Source organism: Ictidomys tridecemlineatus, unplaced genomic scaffold (genome assembly GCF_052094955.1).
Source record: "Ictidomys tridecemlineatus isolate mIctTri1 unplaced genomic scaffold, mIctTri1.hap1 Scaffold_52, whole genome shotgun sequence".
NCBI lineage: Eukaryota > Metazoa > Chordata > Mammalia > Rodentia > Sciuridae > Ictidomys > Ictidomys tridecemlineatus.
In genome coordinates, this window is record NW_027523416.1 from 364156 (window position 1) to 381667 (window position 17512).

Below are 17512 nucleotides of genomic sequence, written 5' to 3' on the forward strand. Positions count from 1 at the left end.
AAATGAGGATGTTTTGAAACAATCTTAATGTTGGATATAGTCAACAATATTTGCTCAGAGAAAATATATTTCCTGGTTATTTACCCAGATCCTGAACCCAGAGACAGCAACTCTGCTGCAAATGAAATTGACAGTGTTTACGGCTGCATGGTAGCACTTGCAGCCACTTAAAGGTAATGTCTTTTAGCAGTTAGTTCAAGTTAATTAACCCCTTGGGGGTTCCTGGATATTCTAACCTCTTCCCTATTACCTCTGCATGAAGCCATACTTAAGCCTGTCCATGTCTACACTTGGATTTACATATTTGCAAAATGAAGCTTTCTATGATTATGAAACAGAAAAAAATTGAGGAGGCCTGCAAGAACCAAGAGTTTCACTGAAACCAGCTATGGTTGGTGGTAGCCACTTTGCTTTTTATTTCTCAGCACAGAGAAAAATAGAGAAGCTTCCTTTTCCCTCGTCTAATTGCAGGGAATATTGTATTTTATAGCAATAAAATCTCTAAGGATTTTAGATACTTTGAGCAGGTGAATTAAAAGTGATTCCAGAGAGTACTGGAAAAACTTGATTTTTGTTCATAGTGGGATTCATATTTCCTGATGAGTCAATATGGACTGTGAAAAATCAAATCCTAATGTTTGTTTTTTTCTTTTTTCAATGTTTATATACAGTGTTAATATATCGAGGTGAAGCTGTTGAAGATTTCACAGGACCAGATTGTCGTTTTGTAAATTTTAAAAAAGGTGACCCTGTATTTGTCTACTATAAACTTGCAGAGGTATCACCAGAACTTTGGGCCGGAAGTGTAAGTAAAAGTTTGACAGGTGTTATATTCTTAATTTTGATGGGTAGCAGTGTAGATTTAAATGACTGATTTCTTGGGGTCTTTGTAGAGTTAACCTGACCTCTTTGCCAGGCCCTGTGCTCCTAACACACCTAAGGCCTGGCACAGCATAGAAAGTCAGGAGACTTTCTGAAACAGAACTGAACTGGTTGTGGTTGCTACCCCTCACATCAAGTTCCAGAAGGCTCTACACATCATAAAGGTCATCATGGTGAAAACATGACAATTCTTAGCTTTGCTGTTTCAAAAGGGAAGGATTCATGGACATTAGAGTTAATCCTGTAAATTAAGTCAGAGATAGTAACTCAGGCATGCATATTTAAAGTTGATTTTTTGTGTATTTTACCTAATCAATTGTGCTGTTTTTACTCTAAAAAAGCAGAATATTATGTCCATTGTGTGCTTTTTTCCCCCCCTTTTTTTCTTTTTTGCAACTTCTGGGTCATCCATTTCCTGCTTTTCCTATATTCTATGCCTGAAGGTTCCCCCAGGGGTTCTACTTCCAGCCAGTTGTATGGATCTTCTGATGAAAGACATGACATTGTTTATATCATGCTTTGATATTTTAAATGGGGAGATTCACTAGGAGTGTCCTCCTAGTGGCTTATGAGTATTGTCCTTTTCATTTAAAAAAATGTGATATGTGGATTGTTTATGTAAAATAGTAGCAAGGGTCTTTGATGACTGTAGGAATGTTCTAGTTTAGAGACATTCCGGGTTGCATCCTTGAAAGTTCTCACCCTAAATAAAACACCACACAGCAGAAAATAAGACAGAAAATAAGAGTAATCCCTATGGAAAACTAGTTTCATTTTGTTGCCATTTCTGACTCTTAGGGAATGATCTTGAAACATGGTGCCTCTAGGTACAAACTTTATATTTAGACAGAGTCCCAGTTGCAGTACTCCATATAAAGAACCATCTATTGTTTCTTTCAAGTATACCAAATAGGATTGGTAACCTTTAAACTTGGAACTGTTTTTCCATGTACCTAAGTGGCATTTTTCATGTAGTAGTCGTCTTTCTTTCCTTCTTTGAGCTTTTGGATAAATGGGCTTGATTTGCATTTTCTCCTCTCACATTGTAGCCTGTTAACTCTGTTCATCCCTAGGACTCTTGCCATTCTGGGTGGCAGCACTCATCCTGTCTTCCTGAGGAGCCCTGCTTTCAGCACCTGACCAGAAAGGATCTTTGCCGACTGATGAGTGTTTGGGTGGCACCTTGTTTGCATTGCTCCTCTGGCATTCATTTGTCCTCTTTGCCTTCAGTCAGGTTGTGTTTTATCTTAGCTCCCTATAAAATGAAAAACTCAGTTAGGAAAGGACCCCTGTCTAATCCATCTTCCTTTTGAATATTTCCTTTCAGGGCAGTGGCACTTAAGTACATTTGTTCTGATAGTAGCTTATGCAGAATTTGTTCTCTTGTGGCAGTTCTTGGCTCCCCACCCACAAATCAAATCAGCAGCACCTTAGCAGGGATGATGTATGGAAGCAAAATTAGATATAAAAATTATTTCCAGTAATGAGCCTCCATGATTCTGCATCATTTTTTTCATATCACAAGAAATGGGATACCACCAAGTGTGTAATTATGGAGCTTTATATAATCTATGGTCTCATTTGACACAGATTAAGAAGAGATAAATGTGTTCCCTTTCTCCATACATCTCTGGTTTCTTTCCCTTTTCCAAATTTAACCTTAATAGAATTTTCATCAGAAGGGAAAAGTATATTTCCCCTCAGACTCGCCTCTCATGTCATAAGTGTTATACTTAAGAAATTAAAAACTCTTTAGTTTTCAAAATGATTCTCCTTTTGAGTTTTCAGTTTTCATTCTGCAATGTTGTTGGTTTTCTAGAGTCTCAGACTTTATCTGCAGTGATGAAACTTTTAATTGCTCCGTCTTATCTAATCTTCATGGCAGTATTCTACCACTAATACTGGCTCTCAGATGGTTTCTAGATATAACAAGAACATTCATGAATGGGGATATTTTAGAGGTAGTGATAAGATGCCTTTTTTAATTTTCTTTTTTGTGCATTTGATTTGCCTATCAGTTTCCTTTAATTATTGGCAAGAATCTTCTGTTCCTTTTAGTCAGTAGTTAGTAATAGGAGTGTCTTTCTCAAGGGGAACTTTATATACCTTTTGTACACTTTATGTAACTTCATATAATTTAACTGTTGGTGCTGAAAATAAATGGGGTTCTTTTCTGCAGAGGATTTATTTTGGGTGAAACTGAAGCTTGATATGTGGTTTCATATGCATTATATTGTAATTTTATTTTCTCCCCTGCTGAGGGCCATTAGGAATGAAGCTTCAAAATTTCCTTGCCAGCGTACCCCATGTTAAATGGATTTCACTGTTGACATTGCATGTAAGGTGACCTTGCTCAAGGACCAAGGTGGATCCGGGTTTAGAGCTGATCAGGTTTGAGGAAGTATCCCACTCCTTAGGGTGTTCCCGGTTTAAGACAAAAGGAGTTTTAGGGAAGTTGGAGGTTGAAGATTATTGCTGCTGGGAGTAGGGCGTGCCTGCAGCCTGAGTTCCCGCTGAGTTCTCCTGGAGAAAAAGTTTTTAGGAGGTGAATTGTTCGGGAGATTGGATTGCCCCCGAACCTGTGTGGAGGCGGTGTGAGTCGGGAATAAAGAATTTCTGTTTGAATCTACAAGGCTGTGAGTGCCTCCTGATTCTGTGCCCAGCCAAGACTGCAGCATTAATTTTCTCCCCCCTTCTGATTAATTAAACAACAAGCAATGTGGCTAAAGGACCATGCCTGGTAGGTTGTCCAATTCAACATATGGTTCTTACCCGTCATGGGAGAACTGACCTTTAGACGTCAGTTTCCTGTCTTGGGTTGAATCCACTGCAACCAGATCAACCCGTCACTGACTACCGGTCCAGCATTCAGCCATGCTTGTGGATAGGCCTAAGCACCATTGTGGGTGGGTGAGGTTCTTGCCTCACCTCTGTTGGCCCCCAAATTTAACCTTGGTGCCAGTGGGGAGGTGAGGTTCTTGCCTCACCTCTGTTGGCCCCCAAATTTTAGACCATCACTAGTAGAAGGGAGGAGGATACAGAAATGCCACGACACCAAGCCAATTGACGGCTCCTTTGGAAAAATTGTGTCACTGGTGACACCATCAGCAAAGATGCCAGCATTACCACAATTAACATGGGGTGCGCTGGCAAGGAAATTGCATCACTAGTGACACCATCAGCAAGGATATGCCAGCAGTACCACAATTCACTGCACCAGACGATAGTTCACAATGCATGCAACTCATATATAGTCCAAGCAAGTTCTGCAAGCAGTTCAAATCGGACGAGTCTATCAATATGTTCATTTCCTCCCAAAGTAAATCAAGTCCTTGATTGAGCATTACTTGTTGAGTTATATTCATTGATGCATCAGTTTATACAGTTTACTGTGATAGCTATCATAGAAGCTGTAGTTTGGTTTTCTTAGTCTTCACTGGCACTGGGATGGAGATGGGAATTCTGGCAATGATGTTAAAGAGACATTATCCTGAAGAGAATTATTAAATATAATGAAAAGGAAAAGTGAAAGTAAACAAACAGATCTGTTAATCACCTTTAAAAACAATAGTAAGCAAACAGATCTGTTAACCACCTTTGAAAACAATCATTAACAGCTGTTTACCTAATTTAGATTAAACCACTTAAATCACGTGAATAAAAAAAAAGAAAATTCGGATCCATTTTTTCATGAGCGCTCCTCATATAAAAATATGGACATACACACATACTGACATGCAACACAAAACAGTGCACTCATAACATACAACACGTAAGACAATAATAACAGCCTTGTAGCTTTACCTAGGTAAAATCTCCATTGCAATTTTTAGAAACTCCACAGTCAAAAAATAAAACACAGTCAAAAAACAAAGCTGATCAGAAAAACATTAACCTAGGTTTGTATGAGCTCAAAAAATAAAATAGAACTTTATGATGTGGGAAAAATGCAATAATAAAATAGATATTGAAAAAAGGCACCGTGGTTAATCACTGTTGCAGATGTAAGAATAGCCAAGCTGGAGCTCTGGATATCAGCTGTTATGGATTTGAGTCAAATTATCTTCTTTTTGGTCTGTAGAAATTGTTTTAGTTAGTGTCTCTCGAATCTAAATCGGCTGCTGTTCTCCCTGTGGAAACACAAAAACAGAACCCCGACTCCAGACAAACACTGGGTCAGGAGCTTTCCAATGTCCTGTTAGAATATCTTTCCAAAGTACCTTAGGCTTATGTACATTTTTTGGATACATATGTCTTTCCGCAGCATTAAGTCCTGATGAATCCAAATTTAAAAAGTTTAGAGTAAAAAAAGGGTTATTTTAAGTTTATCTTTGGGGGATATATACCCCTTTAAGATCCTTTTAAATTTAAGTCTTTCAAAAGCATTTTGCCTTAGTTTTTAGAATTACTTTAGTCCTTTTAATTTTTAGATGTGGTTTGAAACCATAGTTGTCTTAGCCCTTTGTATTTTCTATCTGAAATACCTTTACTTGACATTTTTAACCATTTTCCATCTTATTTCTATCTTCTAGTTTTCTTCTAAGGTTTTTATATTTACCCTTAGTTGCTTTCTTCTCTCCTAGTTTTCTTTCATTTCCTATATTGTGGGTATAAAATTCTTGTCTTTCTACATCTTTTTATCTTCCTATATCTTTATCTTTCTACATCTTCTCCCTTTTTTACCTTTTTGTACTTCTGTTTTTGAAGTTTTCCACTTCAAATTTTTAATCTTCTTTATCTAAATCTTTTATCTTATTATCTTCCCATTTTCATGGGTTATATTTTTTTTCCTCCATCGTGAAGGCATCTTAACCACCTTCAATTTAACCTTTTAAAGCTTTTTGCAATGTACTTAGACATTTTACAACTTTTTACTTTACCAAACAAAGATTATCTCATCTCCTTCTTTTTAGTTTAATAAGTACATTTTAATAGTTTGATGAGTAAAGCAATCTTCCTTCAATTTAACCATTTAAAGCATTTCATTTATCATCTATACTGTACTATTAAATGTACTTTTTCACCACCTACAGCTTCACTCTTTTAAACGAGGCTTAGATTTTGTTTAAATCGCTTAATATTAGTTTACATGGCTGCCCTTCAACCAAAGGCTCTTTTTTACTCCATTAAGAAGCTTTGTCTCAATCTGCCATGTACAAATACCTTTTTTTTCTTTCTACCTTTCTCAAGCTTTTAAATTAAATCTAGTTTCCTCAAAATCTTTTTAAATGGCATTTTACAAATTTTCACTTTACCACACAGAGATTATCTCAACTAGAAACATTTCTTTTTCCTTTAACCTTTTATATTAAAATATATTTCCACATCTTGAATCTTTTTATACCTCTTTTTTAACCATTAACCCTTTTTATAAATTCACATTCTAAAACAACCCTTATAAAATTACTCCACTTTAATAAGATGAAATACTTTCATGTTTTTTAAGGTACTGTTATACTGTAATTGAAACCCAGCTGAAACTTCTTATACTCTCTGTATATAAATTACACATGATAGAATCTTAACACTTAGTAACCTTGTTTCAGCAAAGACACAGACCAAAGCAATATTAAACATTTTTCCATTTGCCAATTTATGAAAACACACATAATGTTTAAATATATTACCTTATGGAACTTAATAAGTAAAGAGTACTTGATTTCATATTTAGTGGTTGATATTTTAACATTTTAGCTTTGTAAATGAATCAGCTGTCTGTAAAAACCAAGACAAGTATAGTGAACAGAACTAGTCATCTCTTTCTTGTTGAAGAAAAATCCTTCTACAGGATACCATAATGGTCCCATTGATATACCTAATAACTCATCTTTATAAAGCCATGGGCTACATTTTTGTATTGTATCAACATATGCCATAGTTTTTCTTGGTCTTACTGGGGTACCTCCTTCCTCTAACAATTTTTCTTCCTCAGAGGCGAACAACTTCAAACCTTGAGTCAACCATTTTCCTTAGTTTGCCTGAGAAAGTTCTAGGAACAGGCCACTTGAAATGAAAACAAAATAAATCAAAACAAGAACACATTGTTTTTTGAAATGGTCACCCATTTTTTTGCTCTCTTTCAGGAGCGAGCAAATTCACTTACTCCCAAGCTTCAGACATCCCACGTACGGGCCACCATAATGCCGCAGTCTTGGCTGGGCACAGAATCAGAAGGCACTCACAGCCTTGTAGATTCAAACAGAAATTCTTTATTCCCGACTCACACCGCCTCCACACAGGTTCGGGGGCAATCCAATCTCCCGAACAATTCACCTCCTAAAAACTTTTTCTCCAGGAGAACTCAGCGGGAACTCATCCTGCAGGCACGCCCTACTCCCAGCAGCAATAATCTTCAACTTCCAACTTCCCTAAAACTCCTTTTGTCTTAAACCGGGAACACCCTAAGGAGTGGGATACTTCCTCAAACCTGATCAGCTCTAAACCCGGATCTGCCTTGGTCCTTGAGCAAGGTCACCTTACATGCAATGTCAACAGTGAAATCCATTTAACATGGGGTACGCTGGCAAGGAAATTTTGAAGCTTCATTCCTACTTGACAATGGCCCTCAGCACTCCCCAAGTACTTGTAAAAGTAGATTGGGACAAAGCTAGGAAAGCATATACTATCAATACATCTGCTATAGTGGTAATACATTTTAGAGATTTTTGTATTGTTTTTACTTATTAATTTTTATGACTGTTGTGTATTGGTTAAGAAAGACATAAATATTGGTTTATGAGCAATGCTACAAAATGTACAGGTAAATTCTTGCTAGAGGTTATTTGGAATTGCATTTATAACCAGCTTTGATTTACATAGTTTTAACCATATAGAATCCAATAATCTTCTATGCAGATCTTTTATTTACTTCAGAAGTCTTAACTTTATATGCTCTGTGTTGAGAATTAAGCTAAATGTTAAAAAGAAAACTTCAGTGGTTGGAAATGTTGCTTTTTAATAGTTCTGTACTTAATTTTTATTTGGAATAATAATCTCAGTGTAATTGTTATAGCAACTTTCTTTCTTGGTTATACCATATACCTATCTCTTATGTGTATATTTCCTGCCACTTCTGAGAAATCTCTTATTTATATTCCTTGTACAGAATTTATTTGATATTTGTCTCTTTTGCACTATAGGTTGGCCGTATGTTTGGATACTTTCCAAAAGATTTCATCAAGGTAGTTCGTGAATATACTAAAGAAGAGCTACAAATTCCAACAGATGTAAGTTATGGATTTCTTTTTTGTTCTCAATTGTAAACTGGCTTATAAATCCATCAGTTATATTCAGTTAACTGCTTCTGAATGTTTTATAATGTGTTTGGGGGGCAATCTAACATTTGTGTGTCAGATTTTCATTTGAAATCAGACTACCTGTAAAAAAAAAAGTTTGAAAGGCATTCAAGGGTGATTATATTATAATCTGAGAGTTGTCTAATATATTGAAACAGATATTCTAAGAGGCAAATAATTTCATTTTACAGGCAAAACTCATTGGATAGTTATTAGACATTTTAAGTATATTTAGGTTAAATTAATAAACTCTAACTTTTATACTAGGCTAGAAATATGTACTTACAAAGGTTTCTTATTCTTAGTCATATACGGGATCATAGTCATGTTATAGATTTGGAAAAGGGGACCTGAGCGTTTCAGGTGATGTTCAGTCTCAGATCTTTTAAGCCCAGAACTGCTTCCTTTATACAACATTCCTGTATGGTGCTCTGACTTAAATTGATTTTGTGACTGAAAGGATTTCGTGTTCTAGAATTCTCACTTCAGCTGATTATTTTCTAGAGTTTTAAATTGTATAGTAATTGATGCCCACCAACACTGAAACATCTTTGGGCAGCTCTTTGTAGTGGCTGTAGAATATGCAAACTGCTAGGCTAGGACAGTTCTTAGATTAGATGGACTGAATGGATAAAGTCATCCTGTTTGTTGTTGCTGTTCCTAAAATTTCTTTATAATCTCAGGGGCCATAAAATCACTTCTGTTGCTTGTTGGACTTCATTGTTGGTAAAGAGAGTTCTTGGGATTTAAGCTGTGACAGCAGTTCACTGATTACAGAGAACTCATTTGTTTTGAACTCTGCCTTCTCATTGTATTTCCCATTACATGCATCCCTCATGGCTTAGAAATGCATGTGATGAGGAGAGGAAATCACTCATCCCTACTACATTGAACTGCCTCCCCCACCCCCGGAACCCCCGCAGAATATTATGAAGATTTAATTAGGAATGGAAATTTTTTAAAAACATGTCCATTCATACTATGGCTCCTTTTATATCAATTTGCTTACTAGTAGCAAGAAGGAAGACTAGATAATATACACATAATCCTGAGAGAGATCTTAGTGACTGTGAAACCCTGATGAAGAGAAAGGTGTATACCTTGTTGAATCTTGTTTTCAGTTTGTTCTTGTGGTAATAATAATGTGAGGAGCCTCCTTAATATCATTCTTTATTCCATCCAATGTACTTGTATCTCAGTAAGATACTTTAAAACTGATTCATTTTTCTCAATGCTGCAGGATCTTCCAGCTTCTCCCGAGCAAATGATTAAGAGTTAAATTTCTGAAACATAGGTGTAGATATTAAGAGCTGGAGGATCCTATAAGTGATACCTTGCCTTTCCCTACTTATGTTCAGAGCAAATTGAGAGAGACCCAAGAGTCAGGCAGTTGGAGACCAAATTGTCACCATTTTTACTCATTATGCTTTTTAAAGAATATGACCCATGTTAAAAAAAGAAAGAAAGAAAGAATAGACTTTCTAACACTGTAGTCTAGAAAAAGACAGATTTACCCAGCCATAGATGGAGTTAGGCAGTGGGGGTTGGAGGAGGGTAATGTGGTTGACCTCAAAGATTCTTTAGAACCAATCCTGAATTTGGGAGCATGGATGAGTTTGCTTTTGTGATACTTTGTTATTGACACATTAATGGTTTTCTTTTCCTTACAGGAGAAAGATTTTGTTTGTTTTGATGTTGGAGGAGATGATTTTGATAATTATAACATAGAAGAACTTCTAGGATTTTTGGAATTGTATGATTCTGCAAATGAAGATTCTGAGAAAGCTATAGAAAAAGTGGGACAATTTCCTGAAGTCTCCCAGGATGTTGAACCTGAACCTAAACCAGTAGTAGCAAACTCACAAGAAATTGAAAGTGCATTCTCAGAAAACACTGTGGATCTTGAGGAACAATTTTTGGCTCAGAAGAACCATCCTCATGCAGATAGTCAAACAGATAATGCTCAGGGTGAACAAACTTCACTTGAACTTTTTGAAGAAATACTACCAGATAAATTGAAAGTGCCAGAAAGTGAAAAAAACAAAACCAGCAACATTTCTCAGGTCTCAAACGAACAGGAGAAGACTGATGCTTATAAACTTTTGAAAAAAGAAATCAATCCTTATCTAGAAACCAAAGAAAACAAACAAGAAATGAGTATAATTTGGAAGATTTTAAAGAAAACTGAAACCACAGCCAAAAGGGTAGACATTTCTCAGGTCTCAAACGAACAGGAGAAGACTGATGCTTATAAACTTTTGAAAAAAGAAATCAATCCTTATCTAGAAACCAAAGAAAACAAACAAGAAATGAGTATAATTTGGAAGATTTTAAAGAAAACTGAAACCACAGCCAAAAGGGTAGACATGATGGACAAGGAACGAGGTGATATGGAAATGGGAAAGGAGGAAAGTTTTTTGGGGAAGAAAACAGTTGTACATTTAATCAAAGCAGATATATTTTGAATAAGAATGCAAAGTGCAAGTGAATGTTCAGGGTAGAATATGAACCTGTAAAGAGATAATCTTTGCTCTGGATCCTATTGGTCTATGTCCTGAGCTCAGGAAGGAGATAGGTTCACCATTTGGCTCCTAGGTTACTTTGAACATATTTGAAAGGCACATTAAGCAAGCTAGACTTATGGAATTCCCTTCTCTATACTGGCTCATTGAGACCAGCACACTTGTAGATGAAAGAGTTCCTGTTATTTCTGAGCAGAATAGACATTTTGCACTTTTGTTCTGGACCAGAATTCTCTTCTGCACATTTATTCATGTGAGTGTATGTTGGTTTGCCAAGGGAAGGTAAGTTATTGAAGCCTCTATCATAAATGTATTTGTTTATGAAATACTTTGGATTAAATACTTTGGATTAAAGGCTTCTTTATAAATTTGACTGTATAGTTCAGTCATCCTTTAAATGGGATGAAAACAATTAACCCTCCCGTATCCTTGCCCAGTTGTTCTCATGGGCTCATGCCAGGACATGGAGGGCAGTGTTGAGGTATCTGGAACTGTGTGCTGAGGGGGAGTGCTGATCATTGAGCTTAAGTGGGGGTAGATAGTGTCATCCATCTGGCTCAATGCATTCTTCTCCCTTGTAGAGATGCAGCCACCCCATGAAGATGATTTTCCTAAAGAGAACACAAATCGTCCTAATAGAAATCTTCATGAAGAGCCAAACCTCCTGCGTCATCATTTTAATATGAACCATCCTGAAGAGCCCAGCCTCTTGAATCAACCTGTGACTGAGGACATGGGTGTTTCAGAAGTGTCTCAGATCCCAAATACTGAGAAAGTAGACCCAGGTAAAGCTTGCCAATTTTTCTCTACAAAGTAGAGGCATTACCATAATGAAGGCTTTCAAGGATATTTGTTGCCAAAGGTACGAAATAGAGCAGAGAGTGATATAGGTACATGTGAGTTCAAAAAAAAAATATCTTAAGTGAGAGAAAAGCAAGAATAAAGATGACTAGAAATCAAAAATAGGCCAGAGACTGTAACTCACCTAAAAGCAAATGTTTAGGTATGACTAGCTTGTGTAAACCATTTACAACTAAAATATTTTTCTTCAAAGGCCTTATGCTCTAAAACTGTAGTTTTCAACTAGACCAACAGCACCAGAAACTCTAGGGGTGGGACCCACAATCTGTGTTTAGCAGGCCTTCCAGGAAAGTCTGGCCTAGTACAAGTTAGCTTGAATAATCACTGTTCATAGTCTCATAAATTCTGTGTTTTTCTTCCCTTTTCTTCTAAATGGAATATAATATAGCTCAAGTCCTGTTTTTACTTGCTTCCTGGACATGGTAATTAAACTTTTTCAAATGCAGTCAATGGTCCAGATCTTTATACTATATACTTACAGCAAACAGTACAGAACTGCAATCGATTTTAGATTGACACTTACGAATACTTCATCATAGTGCACAGTATCCAGTGGGAGATGAGAAACAATTTTTCAAAAAAATCCCCAATAATGGCATCAACAGCATTCTACTTTTGTGTTGCTCACTCTCATTTTATCAGTAAATTAGATGATGACTAATTGTTTATTTTAATCCATCCAGTATGGTGCTATGAAGCCATAATTACTGTATTTTGTGTTTTTAAAGGTTCTGGTCTGTAAGCATAGCTATAAGCATTATCCTGCACCAGTGCAGGGCTTGGCAGCACTGATCTGAACCTCCCCCCCACCATCTGCACACACAGAGTGTAGGAGAACTCATAGCAAGGGGGGATTCAGTTAATTTGAGAAGGAATAACATATGAGTTCTCCCATTTTCCAGAAGACATTGCATCTATATATGAACACTACTGACTTCTGAACTGTCTTTAACTCTATAAGGTTATGAAAATGAATCATGCACCATTACGATTTGTTATTTTCATGCTCCAAAACTTTCAAGAATAGGGAAAACTTGACTTACAAAATTAAGAATGAATTATTTCCCTGGCCTTTTAAGTTCCACCACAAAATGATGTCAATGACCTTTAATAGGTAAAATCTTCCCAAATGTCATTTAATGTGTCTCAGGTGCTGAGATGCTGAGCCAATGGGGCAGACTTCACCAGCAGTCAAATTCATAGACCAATAGTGAATGGAGGGCCTGGGGTTGTAGCTCAGTGGTAGAGTGCTTGTCTAACATATGAGGCACTGAGTTTGATTCTCAGCACTGCATACAAATAAATAAAATAAAGGTCCATCAAAAACTAAAAAAAAAAATTAGGAAAAAGCTTAAAAAAATAGTAGTGAATAGAATCTCAGGGTTGAGAAAGACCTTAGAGGCAACTGGTCCAACTTCTTAATAACTGCATGCTGGACTCCTGCTGTTTAATCAAACATACCCCAGGCTCATGTAACTCATACTGAAATTCCACCCCTACAAGCTCTCAGGTCTAACTGGAATTCTACCTCATTCACAGAGCCTCAATGCAGGTCTGTACCCAATTCCCTTTAGTCTCTCTTGGTACTACTGTGTTCTTTTTAAATAGCTGTCATCTGTCCATTCAATAAATAATTGTTGAGTATCTCTGCCAGGTGCCAGATACTATGTTAAGCCTTGGCCCATTCCACCTGCAAATCTGCAAACCAAGACTCCCTCTCTTTCAGCTTTCCTAAAATTTGAAACACAAAGTTTCACCAGCACTAAATCCATGTTTTTTGAATGTGACCCTGTCTATATATCTCTGGTTTTAAAATTTTTCCTTGAGTAAATATTGTTCTGGTAGCAGTTGTATGGCCATGGAAGTAGTGAAGAGTAGACTGGAGATTGTCCATTTTATAATTGAAGGGTTTGACAGCTCTAATTAGGATTTTGAAGTTTTCTTCTCTGTTGTGTTAATTGTCTTTAGGAGAGCCACATATTCCAGGCACTGTGACTCATATATTTAGTGAAACACTCGATGAATATTGAAACTGAAGAGAGACAATTCTTATTCTATAGCATAAAATAAAATAGCAATTTCCCCTTTCAATTTTAGAGCTACTTATAAGAGAAGGTACTCCTGTTGATGCTGCTGATACAGAAAACCAACTAGAGATAAAGGTCGAAGAGCCAGCAGATGCCACCCTTTTGGACAACATACTTTTCTTGTTATATTCATTCTTGCTTTATTTGTCTAAGATGGTAAGTTTGACATAGTTTCTTCAATTAGAATGTTGATTATTTATTAGTTTTTAAGTGGCTTCTGGTCATGAAGTGAAAAACTTAAAATGTCTTTATGAAAATGACTCTTGACCCTTTGAGTAGATAGCTCCTGAAACAAAAGCCATAGGGGTGTGGCTTTAATGGTTACTTGGTTTAGCACATGAGGAAGATTTGCTGTCTACCAAGGCTAGACATTTGCACACCTGTAAAAACTTGGTTCTTCCCCTCAGAACCCTTCATTCTGGCAGGGAGATAACAGCATTCACTTGAAACACAGTAAGATAATGGCAGAAAGAGAGGTATTTATTCGATGGTAGAACATTATTGTCCATAAATGCATTTATTATGGTTGGAAGGGTGATCAGTAAGGTCAGAAAGTGGTTGAGATGTGTTTGAAGCACAGGCAAAGGGCAAACAGGAGTCTGACATGTGGTTTGTTGTTGATTAGACAGGCTGGGGTGGTGGGGGAAGCTGGCAGTCAGAAGAAATGTGTTCAGAGAAATGGAAACATGAAGAAAGGATATTTGGGGAGGGCAGGAGAATGTGAATAGTTGGTGTTGTAAAGTGTGAAGTTGGAGGGGGATGGGCCTGTTGGAGAGGCCAGCAAATCTTAAAGGAAGTCATGAGCCAAAGTAGCATTAGACCATTAATAGTGGGGATCCTTAGAAAGTTTTAAGAATGAAAGGAATTAGGTTAGATCTGTTTCTTAGAAAGAGTCACTTAAGGCTGATCTTTCTAAAGAAAATCATGATCCAAATAAGACATTTAATCTGTCTAGAAGCTTATCTAAGCATTTTAGGACTTACCTCCCCCCTATTGGTATTTGTTGATATTGGACGTATAGAGTTTAATTATAGGAATGAGAAAGCTTTTAGAGGTTGGAGGATAAGATGGTCCTAGGGCCATTGTGACAGTAATCCTCCTCAACTGAAGTTGTTTCCTGTAGGTTGTATTATTTCAAGGCTTGTGTAAGAAAGATGATGTTGTTGTTTTCCTTGTAAAATGTATAGATTTTGAAGCCAGGTAGATCTGGTTTCAAATCCCAAGGTTATCATTTAGACGTTTGGGCAAATAACTAAACTTTTGAAAAAAGTTTTCCTCATCTGAAAAATGTAGATAATGCTTACTCCAATCATAAGAATTAAATGATTTGACAAGGTAAAATGTCTGGTGAGGTGTCTGGCATTTTGAAGGGTTTTACCCCTACACATGCCCTAATTCTTATGTAGACAGTCAGAAGGTGGTATAAAGACAATGAATACCTGGGGAGGAAAGACCACCAGGGTGGAAAAGATGTGGTGGGGAGAAACCATTTTTCAGTTGGCTCCATGTTTGTTCATGATGGTGGCAGCCACCTGGGTAAGGGGTATATACGAGCCAGGCAGTTAGAATAATTATATTTCCAGTGATTAAAGCAGTCTTCCACAGTCATAATTTGATTATCAGAATGAATCAGCATCACTTGGAAAGTTAACAGCCTCACGATATGGGAAGGATTTCTTTATTCATATTTTTAGGTATACACAGAGCCCTCCTCTAGGTCTAGGTCAGGGGACATGAATGTGGTGCAGGTATGGTCAGTGATTGTACGGTGATAGGTAAGACATAGACGTGAGTGGCAAAGAAGAGGCACAATGTTAGGAGACTGATTTGAAAGGAGATTTCAAAGAGGCATTTTGATGGCCCAGTATGTACAGGACATTGTGCGAGGACTAAAAGAGTCTAACAGGTGTAAGGCATGATTGTGATTTTTGAAAGCCTTAAGAAAAGGACTTAACAAATATATGCAAAAATTATGAACAAGTCAATGTAAAATCTTAAACAAGTAGTATGATATCTGATAGGACTGGAGAATAATAGGCTCTGATGTGTTTGGGAGATGTGCACCAATCAGATTCATTGATCAATGGAATCTTAGCAGAATCTTAGTGTTAGAAGAAACCTTGGAAGGCTGTTAGTCTAGTTTCTCACTCATTGCTGTTATTTTCTTTACTGTGGCCCTGACGAATAGTTATGAGGCCTGTACACCAGTATTTCCTAGCATGAGTCACTCTCTTACAAGGCTATATGTTCTTCTGTTGTCTAGTTCATCCTTGTATTGACTCCAAATTTTCCTCCACATGATTTCCTCTACAAAATTGAATTCTTTTCTACATAGAAATCCTTTAAATATTTGAAGTTATATCTTAATTTAAAAATTATTTTTAGTATTTTTATCATGGAAACTTTCAAATAAGAGCAGAGAGAATAGTAGGGGACTATAGGTAACCATAACATACTGTATATTTTAGAATACTAGAAGAAAAGATTGTGAAAGTTTTACCATAAAGAAATGATGTTTGAGGAGGTAGATATATTTAACTGATTTAAACTTTACATAGTGTATACATGCATCAAAATGTCATGTTACCTAATTCAATAATTATAATGTTTGTTTCTATGTACTAGTTAAAAAATAAATTTAATTAGAAAAGCTTTAAAGAAAAGCATAGAGAATAGTATAATGAACCCACGGGCCATCACACAACTTAACAGTAATTCCTTGATAGCCAATATCAGTGAGTTTTTTAAATTTGTTCTAATTGGTTATACATGATAGCAGAATGCATTTCAATTCATTGTATATAAATGGAACAAAACTTTTCCTAGTTGTACACAACACGTGTAGTCCTATATGTACCTCGGGTAATGAGGTTCATCTCATTCCACCATCTTTCCTATCCCTCTGCCCCCTCACCTGTCCTACCTCCCCTTTGCCCAAAGTTCCTCCATTCTTTCTATGCCCCTTACCACCCACCTCACCCCCATTATGGGTCAGCATCCACTTTCAGAGAGAACATACAGCTTTTGGTTTTGGGGATTGGCTTACTTCCCTTAACCTGATATTCCCATTCACCCGCAGATGCCATAATTTTTTTCTCTTTTAATGCTATAAGTAATATTCCATTTCATATATGTACCACAGTTTCTTTATCCATTCATCTGCTGAAGGGTTGGTTCCACAAAACTATGGAATGCTTCACAAATGTGGGTGTCATCCTTGCTCGGGGACTATGCTAATTTTTTCTGTATTGTTCCAATTTTAGTATATGTGCTGCCAAAGCAAGCACACTCTGACTTTTAACAAATGTAGATACCCAGGTAAAAACTACCATAATCAAGATATAGAACAGTTTTTTTTTTTCACTAGAAAAGGGGTTTCCTTGGGATCCTTCCCAGTGAGTGCCTTCACCACCTGTTCCAGGGAACCATTGATAACTTTTTTTTTTTAAACTATAGATTCATTTTTCCTACAGTACTGTTTCATATATATGCCACTATAAGTGGACTCATATCTAGGAGTGCAATTGCCTCCTACATTTAATGTATGTTTTTGTCTTATGTGATACTGTCAAGCCATGCTAAAAAATGACCACAATCATTTTATACTTCCACCAGCAATTTAGGAGACTTCCACTTGACTTCATCTTCACTAGCACTTGGGCCATTCTAGTGGGTATGTCTTTGTGAGTTTATTTCCTGATAATTAATGATATTGAGTGAACTTTTTTTTTCTTTTGAGATAGGGTCTCACTAACTTCCTTAGGCCCTTGATAAGTTGCCAGCCTCACACTTGGGATCTTCTTGCCTCAACCTGGGATTGATTGCTGGGATTACAGATATGTGCCATGATGCCAGGATCAAATAC

General features: G+C 36.7%; 1 protein-coding gene and 1 non-coding gene across 11 annotated transcripts in view; one reads left to right on the top strand and one right to left on the bottom strand.

Annotated features, from left to right (window-relative positions):
* The window catches only part of LOC144373874 (transport and Golgi organization protein 1 homolog), a 147349-nt gene that overhangs the window by 98248 nt on the left and 31589 nt on the right, over window positions 1–17512 (top strand). For 8 of the 10 annotated variants that reach the window (XM_078036833.1, XM_078036831.1, XM_078036838.1 and 5 more), the window contains 5 exons: window positions 672–805; window positions 8022–8108; window positions 9848–10562; window positions 11281–11484; window positions 13658–13803. In XM_078036833.1, the coding sequence (XP_077892959.1) occupies window positions 8031–8108; window positions 9848–10562; window positions 11281–11484; window positions 13658–13803 (1143 nt within the window). In that variant the 5' untranslated portion in view covers window positions 672–805; window positions 8022–8030. Of the gene's footprint in view, window positions 1–671; window positions 806–8021; window positions 8109–9847; window positions 10563–10659; window positions 10982–11280; window positions 11485–13657; window positions 13804–17512 lie in introns of those variants that run through there. The other 2 variants (XM_078036839.1, XM_078036840.1) reach the window with 2 other exon arrangements.
* On the bottom strand, window positions 16828–16934 carry LOC144373902 (U6 spliceosomal RNA). The gene has a single exon (XR_013433463.1). It is a non-coding gene; the product is annotated as a U6 spliceosomal RNA (small nuclear RNA).